The 10,353-nt window shown below is 50.6% G+C and overlaps 4 protein-coding genes across 4 annotated transcripts; all 4 read left to right on the top strand.

Annotated features, from left to right (window-relative positions):
- Positions 1-1,826: 1,826 nt before the first annotated feature.
- Positions 1,827-2,475, top strand: N656DRAFT_784123 (uncharacterized protein). The gene is made up of 2 exons (XM_064816094.1): positions 1,827-2,149; positions 2,198-2,475. The coding sequence occupies exons 1-2, from the start codon at positions 2,025-2,027 to the stop codon at positions 2,469-2,471; spliced, it is 399 nt and encodes a 132-aa protein (XP_064665944.1). The 5' UTR covers positions 1,827-2,024; the 3' UTR covers positions 2,472-2,475.
- A 64-nt stretch (positions 2,476-2,539) lies between these two features.
- Positions 2,540-2,929, top strand: N656DRAFT_801765 (uncharacterized protein; the record flags this gene model as incomplete). The annotated part of the gene is made up of 1 exon (XM_064818162.1): positions 2,540-2,929. The coding sequence occupies one exon, from the start codon at positions 2,540-2,542 to the stop codon at positions 2,927-2,929; it is 390 nt and encodes a 129-aa protein (XP_064665943.1).
- A 175-nt stretch (positions 2,930-3,104) lies between these two features.
- On the top strand, positions 3,105-4,159 carry N656DRAFT_426547 (uncharacterized protein). Its single transcript, XM_064809615.1, has one exon. The coding sequence runs from the start codon at positions 3,160-3,162 to the stop codon at positions 3,850-3,852; it is 693 nt and encodes a 230-aa protein (XP_064665942.1). The 5' UTR covers positions 3,105-3,159; the 3' UTR covers positions 3,853-4,159.
- A 4,596-nt stretch (positions 4,160-8,755) lies between these two features.
- N656DRAFT_784122 (uncharacterized protein) lies at positions 8,756-9,529 on the top strand. Its single transcript, XM_064816093.1, has one exon. It carries the CDS (start codon positions 8,866-8,868, stop codon positions 9,514-9,516), a length of 651 nt encoding a protein of 216 aa, XP_064665941.1. The 5' UTR covers positions 8,756-8,865; the 3' UTR covers positions 9,517-9,529.
- The last annotated feature ends 824 nt before the right edge of the window (positions 9,530-10,353 follow it).

The following is a 10,353-nucleotide window of genomic DNA, read 5'->3' as shown; positions in this document are numbered from 1 at the left end:
GAACTAGGGATCAGGAATAACCTATCAAATACCTTACACTTGACCCTTGATTACTAGACTAAGTAGCTTGTCACATTGTCTCGCTTCGATGGAGAACTTCTCTTATCCAGGCTGAATCCGGTCCGTCTTCAATCTTCCTCGTCGCAGTCTCCCCTTCCCCACTTCCCTGCTCTCCACTTCCCTGCGTATCACGTCCCTGTGTATTTGACTCCTCTTCCTGCAGCTCGTTCTGGGTCCCCTCCAAGCGTGGTGTGGAAGAAACCCGCTCGTCCCGCTCCCCGGGCTCAAGAGCGAGGTCTTCGACTTGTGCATAACTCGGGCCCGGCTGGAACTCCGCTGCCAAGGGATCGAGTTCAAAGACAGGAAGAGGTACCTATAGGGTTCGTAAGCCGCTCTCTACCGAGACAGAGGATTGGTATTACCATATGTCGAAGAGACATATTATTTAGTTGCTCCTGTTGCAATTGAATAGAGAGCGAATATACTTGGGCTTTGAGCAAGGAGCAATACTCCTCAAACGCCAGTCTCAGCTCCTTTTCTCTAAGGATGAGATTTTCGAGGTATGTAATGTAGTCTGCCATTATGCTTCGAGGGAACGGTCATAGAAGTTAAGTGGGTATCTTCAAGCACTCCAAGTGACAGGCTGACCGTTGAACTCCAGCGATACCCAAGATTTATAGGCAGTTAAACCACATTGTGGAAGTCACATGACGTGCAGCGCATGCCAGTATGCCGGCTATATATAGTACCTACCAAGAGAAAGGTTCGGCCCTGTAACGTCGATGTGTTAGTGATGTTGGTGATATATGTCAAGCAGCGCTTAAACAGTGAGTTTCACAGCCGTGCAGATTCAGGCGCGAAATCAGCTACGGCGCTTATACGCTAGAGTGCCTTAACTCTGGGACAGTGTGATTTAGGAGTCAACTTGAACTACGTCAATAATCTAAGGTACCTAAGTCTACCTATGTATACGCTACTGTTGCTAGAACGGCTGCCATGGCGAAGCAGGACTGTGGTAAATTCTTTGCAGCCTTCGCGATCACTGGCCGCACCGGGGTGGACGTTGAGAGGGTGGAGGTCTGCGAGGTGGACGCTAGGGGTGGAGAGGTCTCCAATGCGGTCCATGTATGGGTCGAGGGGGTATGGAGCCATGTGGAAGTCGAGGTGAAGGGATTGGATGACCGAGCTGGTGGCTGTAAGGTGTTGATCCTGACAGTATACGTCTCTTTCGTGCGTGTCTCTACGGCTGTTGTACTACCTGCACCCGTTGTAACAAGGGTTGTAACTGGCGACGAAAGGACGTTTAAGCAGCCAACTGTGCCGTTCTGTCTATATAGAATGTTCCATGGGTCGTCGGATCCATTTGTTATATTGGCTTGAAAGCAGGATTGCACTTCCTGCCCGGCACATCGCCTAGGTATCGAAGTTAGTTATAAACTAGATATTAGAAATATACTATCCAATAGACATTACCAAACAATGTTTGCATCTCCGTTTGGTACCTGTGGTGGTATAGTCATTTCTAAGATAGATAGTTGTGGACAAATGCTATATTCAAAACTGAAGACAATGTCCGGAAAATCGTTCGCAAAAATCAGGGTCGCTTCGCAATTGCTCTCAAGATTGATGCTTGACGCGCGTTAGAATCAATGGCTAAACGAGGTGAATGATACTCACACGGCGCTTACAGCGGAGCCGGCGGATATCTGGACAGGGGGGTTCAGGAGACATGGGTTATGCATAGCAGCCCGGGCGGCTAGCGCCATGTAAAAAACAAGAAATAGCCACATTTTGCGTTCTAGGGTTGGGTTGGTCCTATTCAAGCGCTGTTATTTGCCAATAACCTGGGACATTTATACCTCCTGGGCCAGGAGCAGAGATTGGAAACTGCTGTCTTGCTATCTGAAGTCAGATGTCAGAATTGAGTTCAGCGCAAGGGAAAACGAGTATAAGGGAGGGCGCGCCAGGCATCCCAGAGGCAGGAACCGAAGACGACCTGAACCACGCGAGCGAGCTACAACAGCATGGAGCCACTACAGATGTTTGAGAACTTGACAGACGACTATATGATCCCCGGCTCAGGCTCTGCTCAGCACTCTGCCCAAATGCCTGCTCCAGTGATGGATTTTGGCTGTTCAAACTGCAAAAGGTAAGCGCCCCAGCTCAATTTGACGACAGGATCTAACGGTGTAAGAAGCCTCGACAGCCTTGCTTTCAAAATAGATAACCTCTCTCTTAAGATCGAGACCTTGCTACATGAGTTGATTCGGAACTCGAGGTTGGAGCGTCGTCTTGATCGGCTGGATAGGGATCAGGAAAGAGATGGCCGGTTAGAGACAGTCAAGAAAGACATTACGCGGATTTCCGAAATCTCGGGTAAGATCCTGGAGTCTACAAATACTCTAGCAGCCGACTTGAAGAGTTTCTCTATGGACGTCACGCGAACGTTTCAGGGGCGCGATACAATCTAGATTATAGTTATTATATTAGATACTAGTACTTATCGAATATCGCCCTACACTAAGATCCCGTCCACACCATGCAGCAAGAGCGTGGAAAGGAACTACCTCCGACGCCGCTTGCGGGCCTACAAACGCAATGCAGGAGTCGTCCTGGAGATGCGTATACACGCCTGTTAGAACAGGAGAACGAGCAGCTCCGGCTTCTAAACCAGAGCTTGTTACAACAGGTCAAAAAGTTCGAGAACGCTCTTCGAGAAGAGATGCAAGAAAAGAAACCCTTGCAAGAGAGGATGGAGCGCTATAGCGAGGAGCTGAAGCGACGCGACAATCTTGTCGCAGAGATGGCGGAGCTAATCATCAGCGCATTTCAGCGTTATAAGACCACAGTATCAGATCCAGAAAGGGAGTCGGTGTACAGCCATTTCGAAGAGGAATCTCCACAGGAAATTAAAATTGGCTTTATCTAGAAAGAGCTTTCCAAATCTAGAGAAGTAGCTTCAAGCAAACATGCATCGGCTGGGCGTTAACACCCGACTGTAGCCGCCGGACTAAGTATAGTAACACAATAGAATCACACTATATATATTGGTTGAGAATGTCGAAGCAGTGGATATCTGTCGCTATTCCTTCATCCTCTATAGACTGGCATTCAATCCTTCGTTCTCTCTCCCTAGCCCGGCCTGAGGATCTCAACACAATGTCTGCTGCTATCGTCTGCCAGGCTCTCTTTTTTGACAAGACCCCTATCGCGGGACTCTATATCACACTGGATGAACTTCAAAACTCCCAGGTCTCTTACGTGGGCTTCACAGACAAAGAGGGCAAGATCTCGGAGTGGTACGAAAAGACACGGGACTCCATGGTTTCCGTCTGTGGCAACGTCAATAGCGCCTGGCGCATAGGTTTCTATATCGGCCTCGTTAATGGCGGTCCCTTCAACCATGTATACACAGATTTCTTTGTCAAGGCGTGCCATCATCCGATTACACTCTGCCTCGCACCTGAGGAATACAGTGTCAAGTTTGGGCCGGAAACGCAGCTCGCGCCGCTTTCGTGGGACCACCTACAGCACCCCCAGCCACTCCCACCACGGCATCTGTTTTTGAAGCCTGAGGCCACTTCTTCGCAGACACCCCAGCTAACACCTTCGATTGGACACCCCGAGACGCCCTGGCAGGACCTTGATGCTGCACCGCGAGACGACCGTCTTACTAGCCCCGACTTCATTGCGTTGCTTGAGAACAGGCTGGACGAACTGGACAGCCAGAATCCACCTTCACCCGCTCCGAAACCCAGCCGCAAGCGCAAGAGGGATGCTATGGAAGAAGACGTTGAGCCCCCAAAGCCTCGCAGGTCCGAGAGGCTGTTGGCGAAGAGTAAACTTCACTGAGTGGCGCTGTATGTAACTACCTAAGTAGGGGTACTGTACCTAATCACCTTATACTGTCTCTTTATTTCTTTTCATTATCGCTACCTACCTATGTTTAGTAATTGGCGACGTTGTGTTGCAAGGTAGAGAGAGAGCTAAGTGACATGAAGAAGTTAATCAACCTGGAAGGATAGGTATGTTAAACATCACATGGACTGGCTGTGCCGGTGGTCGACCCCTGCCTCCGTTGTACTTAGCGGGTGTAATAATACCTTAATAAGGACAACTAAGTAGGTAGCCAGCATAGTTAAATAAACCAATACTGGACATACTAGGCTAATGGAATAGGCAAGTGAAATAGTAGATACATAGAGCGGTGGAGCGCTGGTCCTGGCGGTGCCGAGCCTACCTATAGGGCCTAGTCCGTAGCACTATAGTCGGAAAAGAAGCCTGAGGAGTGAGTAGTCGAGTTGGAATGCGATTGAGTCGAAGAGAATATAGGCTGGGGCAGTCTTCTAATCGAACTCCTAGAACGTAACGCACTCGACAACCTAGAGCTCCTCGACTGAAGCATGGATTGGGGAGTGTTTGGCGGTCTGGAACTCATCGAGATACCAGAAGAACGCGCTGAATTCGATAGCGTAAAACTCATCGAGTGGCCTACATGTATAGAGCGGGGTGAGCTTGACAGTAGCCTAGAGCTTACGTTTGAGCGGCCCACCGAACGTGCCGGGCTAGATAGCCTGGAGTATGATCTTGAGGAGGTGGGGCGTGCTGAAAATGAGTTGATGCTCCGCCATCTTGCAGATGAAGTGGTGGAAAGTCCGGCGATACTCAACGGCCCAAATGGCGATATAAATGCCCTAGAGCCTTCAGAAACTGATTGGCTCGACTGGCTAGATCGTAGCGACTCTGGAAAGGTGCTAGTTTCGGAGGAATTTGATAGCCGTGGGAGACTGAATGCTTCAGATTCAGGATCTTGGTCTGCCGGCCATGTAAAACAGGTGAAATCCGTCGGCCCCCAACCTTGACGTCTTCGGTTTTCGAGACGAACAGGAATGTCATGAACTCCGGGGTCTAGGAGACGAGAATCCGACTGGCTCTCTATGCTGGGTGTAGATTGATGCAGATCTGGTCTAGTAGTAAAGGGTTGCAAATGTGGCTCAGGGGATCGACGAATACTTGGCTGGGTGCCGTCTGCGCTGGGCCTGAGATTTGGTGGATCTGATATCAGAGTTAAGGGCTGCACATGCGGCTCAGGAAGCTGGGGGGGAAGCCGGGCTACTGCTCCGAGATCAGGAATCTCGCCAAAGAACGAGCGAATAAAATCTCTCTGAACAAACAAAGTTCCGGGATAGGCTTCGATTGGCTTGTCTTCTAGAAGTTCGGGCAGGAAGAGCCTGGAGGCGCAAAATCGAGCTGAATCTGCATAGGGCCGGTTCCATCTCCTTTCTACCGGCCCTTCAGCCGGCTCAGTAGCGGGCGGTTCTGCGACTACTACTGGCGGTAAGGGCTGCACCGTTGTGGCTACAGAATACCCAACTTTGCGGGCTAGGGCACGGAAACGATCGACCGCCGCCTGGTCTCTGACGGCTGGGGTACGCCTTCCACCTGCTTCGCAACGAGGGCCCATACAATCTCCATTGCAAAGCCGCGGAAAACCCCGCATCGCCGCAGCTACCACCATAATGTATGATAAGTCTTGGCTAGGCGGCCGAGCAGCCCTTATGAACTGACCATCTGCATACTCCACCAGGCAGGCGTCGAGACGCGTCCACATGCTGCTCATTGCTTCCGATATTGACTCGCCCTTCCCTGGAGTCACACTCAGATTGGATCTAATGACGTGATTGACGATGTGCAGATATTTCATATTCTCGTGGAAACTCTCGACGCTTGGGATAAGGCCCTTGATCTGAAGTATGCGTTGCTGGATTTGTGCTCGTAAATCCGAGTCTCTCAGTGTATGGAACACTTGTCCAGTTCTCATAAGCTCCTGTACCGTGTGTCTATCTGCAAAGCTCGCTGATGGCGCGAGCATCTGAAGCCGTTGAACAGTAGTCACGCTCGTTGCACGCTGAACCCTGGGCTCTCCTAGTGTAATGTCATTCCAGACTTCATAGATCCTATCGAGGTTGCGACAGATCTGCGGCACCGCGTGGGAGTTTACTATTTTTTCGACATTTCCCAGCTTCAACCCGTGAAGGAGACCGTGGAATACCCGGAGTTTCCCGAGCCTCTCTTTCACTCGTGTGAGCTTCATCAAAATGTCTAGACTTTTCTGTTTGCTTTCCGAAAGCTTCTTCCGCCAGCTGTCAACTCTACGCAAGTCCCCTTTCTCGTGCCAGTAAAGAACGGCACAAAAGATATGGCCGTCGTTGTACTTCGTCTGGTAGTGATCCTGCTCGACCTCCTCATGCAAAAGTATACGTGGATCGACCCCTTCCGGCAGACAATAGAGCTTCACAGTCCACCAAGTATTGGGGCCGAGCTTTTGGCTACCGATGGCAGCTTCGTACCTTTGCCTTCCATGAATGCATCGGAGTTTCCTATGAAGAGACGTAAGTCTAGGGTATGGCGTATGTAGCTGTGACTCTGTGAAACTAGGGTGAGAGACACCCGAGTCGTCCAACAGCTGTTTCAGCTCCTCGAGATTTGTTACGATTGGGAATTGATGGATTTCAGCATGTGGGTTGAACTTGTTTGGATCTTCGAAGACCGACGTCAGACTGGCTACTGCGGCGTCAATTCTGTCACGGCAGTAGTCAGGGTCAATTTCGATATCCTGTAGCCGTACTTGGCATCGGCCGAGGAGAAACTCTTCCGACGCCATGGTGCCACCTACTGCAATGGACCTCTGCCACCTACTGCAATGGACCAGAGTTCCTACAGAACCGTCCCAAATGGTAATTATAAGCTCACCCCATTTCTAGATATCGAAAAGCCCTAACTGGGTTCCTCACTGTCGTTTCGGACTATTTCTGTTTAATTATAAAGCGCTGTATAAAGCGCCGGCATTTGCAGTTCCTAACAGCCTACAAATCAGATCATTTACCATGGATATTCACCTGTACTTCGCCATCGCCCTCTGGTCCTTCTTGGTCTTATGGGTTCTTCTATATGGCCTTAGCAGGTTCTTACCCTATTCCAGATTTGCATTTACGTACTTCGTCCAGATACAGCTTCCTTTCATAAACAAAACAGTACCTGAGCTTGGTGCTATACTCCTCTATCTCGCAGCAAATGCAACGGCTTTGCGTTTTGAGGGGCTCTCGTCTTCCCCATTATTTGCCATCGTTAACCTCGTTCTGTTATTTCTTGGGGGGAGGACAAGTCTAATCGCTGATAGTCTAGGTATCTCCCCGCGGGAGTACTACCTAGCACATCAGTGGGTGGCTACAGCAGTTGTAGCACTTTCCATTGTGCATTCCGTTCTCACGCTAAGAAATAGAAGCGTCGACAAGCTTCAAACACTATCTGGAGGCGTCCTTTTTGGCGTCATATGCCTGTGTCTTACTCTTTCGTTAATCCAGTCGATGGCCAACTGGAAATCTCGGGTGTCCAAACTTCCGTACACTTTGTTTCTAAATCTCCACAGGCTTTTATCTCTATCTATATTAGTGTCTTTAGGATGGCACCTCTGGATGGTGTCAACACCTTTCTCCTTCGCCTGGTTGACAGTGTTTGGTACGGGAAGTCTGTGGATGTCTTCTGTAGGATTGCAGTTGCTGAGGTGGTACGGCTACCGGGCTGCTAAGTTGACCGTCCAGAGCACCCAGGAGGCCGAACGGCTGAATGTAACACGGCTGACCATCGATACCGGGTCTACTATCCCGGCCCTCCCGGGTACATACTTCTACATCAATATACCGGGACAGCATAGTGGCGTGTGTGTGCCAGTTGCCTGGTGGACGGATGAGGAGAACGAATCCGTTCGCCACGTTGAAGTCCTAATCGGCCGAAACATAGGACCTCTCCCATCCAACTTTAGACTTAGGTTGGGCGGTCCTTATGGGGGGGATCTTAGTATGGGCTCCTTCGAAACTGTAGTGCTAGCTGCTGAAGGGATAGGGATCTCTGGAGTCCTGCCGTTTGCCCTGTCTCTCATTTCTCGAAGGAAGCATGACATTGAGAATCGCAAGCGAGATGATGTCTCACTTTATTGCGACATGACGCGAAATATTGACCTTTTCTGGAAACTTGACAACAATTGCCAGTACGACTGTGCAGCACCATACTTCGAGTCATTGGCGGAAACTTTGAAGGACATCGCGTCTTGTTCGCAACCTCAAAATGCAACGCCCAACAATATGCAGCTGTATGAGTCTCAAACTCTGTATACTGCACCCGATGGTAGAGGGCCAGGCACCGCACCCCTTCAAGAGAAACCCCGGGTATCCCTACTTAGCGTCTATGTCGCCTATCCCCATCGCCCAGATAGGGAAGACATCAAAGTGCCGAAACTACCAAGTATAAAAAACTGGCATACAACAACAGACCCAAGGACACTTTCAGACCGTATAAAGAAAGTCGCCAATGGAAAGCCGGGAAGGACTCTCGTTGCCGGTAAGTCAGTGTCACAAACCCGACTCCTTGCTTTGGTGCCTGGCTTACATCTCACTGGACAGCATGCGGTACCAGGCGCTTCATGGACGATACCCGGGCCCTTGCCCTCCAGCACAGTAGGAAAGAAAATATCGTTTGGTTTCGTGAGCTAAGCTACCGACCGGAAACGCTAAAGAACCCGTCCTATCCTACTCACTGAGCCGCAAGCACTTTTCGGGCAAGAACGAAGCGCCTCACGTAGCGCGCGGCTCTAGCAAGCTACCTATTTTTGGCAACCGAGGGGGTGCAAAGGATGTGTATATAATTTCCAAACTCCCATTATCAAGAACCTTGGTAGTCAGATACCAGTTTTGTTTTCCCGAAATTAACTCTCCTAAAAAGGGAGACAGTCGTTCCAGTTTCCATCGCGAATCCAAGTCCTCTATTGCCTTTTCCAAAACAGTCCTGCTCGTTGATCCACCAGTCACCATGCCTGCCCCCAAAAGCACTACCGGGCAACCAGTCAGGAAGTGGGCAGGGAGGACGCAAGGTGTCCAGAAGAAATTCCATGAAATCCACTGGCTTTTCGGTGCTGTAACAGCAGTGGTGGTATTGAAAGACGACGAGCTCCACGTGTACGAATCCAAGCCTGGATGGGTCAAAGGCCTGCCAGCTGTAAAGACCACCTTCACAACGACCCCGGAGAACCTTCTTACGAGGGAGGACCAAGCTCGGGGACCCCCTACGCGAAAGGACCCGAACAAGGCCTGGAACGGCCGGACGTTGAATGCCATGAAGAAGGCCCACCAGATTCATACGCTTTATGGTGCGCAGACCGCTGGGTTGATATTCAACAAGGAAACAGGCGAGCTCATGATATATGAGTCCCGACAGAATCTTGTTGGGTTGCCTGATGGAGTGAATCGTGTCCGCAGGATCCCCAGGGAACGGTTCACTTGGATCCGCGACAAGCAGAAACCAACTACGGCGGGACCGTGGCAGGGCCGGGCACCAGCTTCGCTCCGGCCTGGGGAATCAGATGTGTTGGACTCGTTCATCCTAGACTCTTGTACGCCGGCCCAGCCGACACCGGCCAAGGCAAAGGGCATTTTGCGGTTGGGGGAATACTTCAGTATATAAGCTAATAAAATCTGTATCTACATACGAAATTGATACAATTCCAAGTTTAGACGATCTACTGTATTCTTGATCCCAGGCTTGAAGTTAACAATCCCGGCATCTAGATTCCTAGGGGACTCGTCTGTAAGAGCTTCTAGCCGGTAAGGGCAGTTGCTCAGGCTCATAGTATCTGAGCCGAGGCCACTGATCTTAATGTCCACGATATCGGAGGGGGACGAAATGGGAATGTAAATTCGCCGCAAGAACAGCTTCCCTCTGGTTGCGTCGCGCCAGCTATCTTCTGGACAAAGAACGGCCTTCTGCCCGCTGTACTGAACCTGCGCATTTCTCTGTCGAGCTCTCATCAACAAATCGAGAAGACCATGACCCGGAGGCAGGCGGCATCTGATCGATACCGGTAGGTATGTCTGGGAACAAAGGCAGTCGTCAACCTCGATGTAGAAGAGAGAAACGAGCAGCCTGTCGGCTATGTGGTCGAGTCTCTGCCGTCCCGGCATGTTCACGTCAAATTCGACGACGACGTCGCGCCGAGCCTTGGGCCAGAAAAAGTTGGGTTGATGCTCCCTAGCCAGAGAGCGCTTGTGCTGCAGGAGCAACCGGACACCGTTGGTGATTAGTTCGTCGTGGCGGAATCGTAAGCGCTGACCAAACTTAAGACCCCACCTGCTCACCTTGGCGCACTCCAGGTTCGGAAGGTGGTGGATACAGTCTTCAACGGCCGCGCGCTTGCAGAACAACATCACCGCGAAGAACATACCAATGCCACTCGCGATCACAATGTCGAAGTGATGATGAAGTGGGTTGGGAAGCGCTGATCGTAGAGATCGTAGGAAGCTG

The sequence above is a fragment of the Canariomyces notabilis genome (assembly GCF_033297395.1).
Source record: "Canariomyces notabilis strain CBS 508.74 unplaced genomic scaffold N656scaffold_32, whole genome shotgun sequence".
NCBI lineage: Eukaryota > Fungi > Ascomycota > Sordariomycetes > Sordariales > Chaetomiaceae > Canariomyces > Canariomyces notabilis.
Note: the sequence above shows the minus strand (reverse complement) of the source record. Positions and strands in the feature narration are given on the sequence as shown.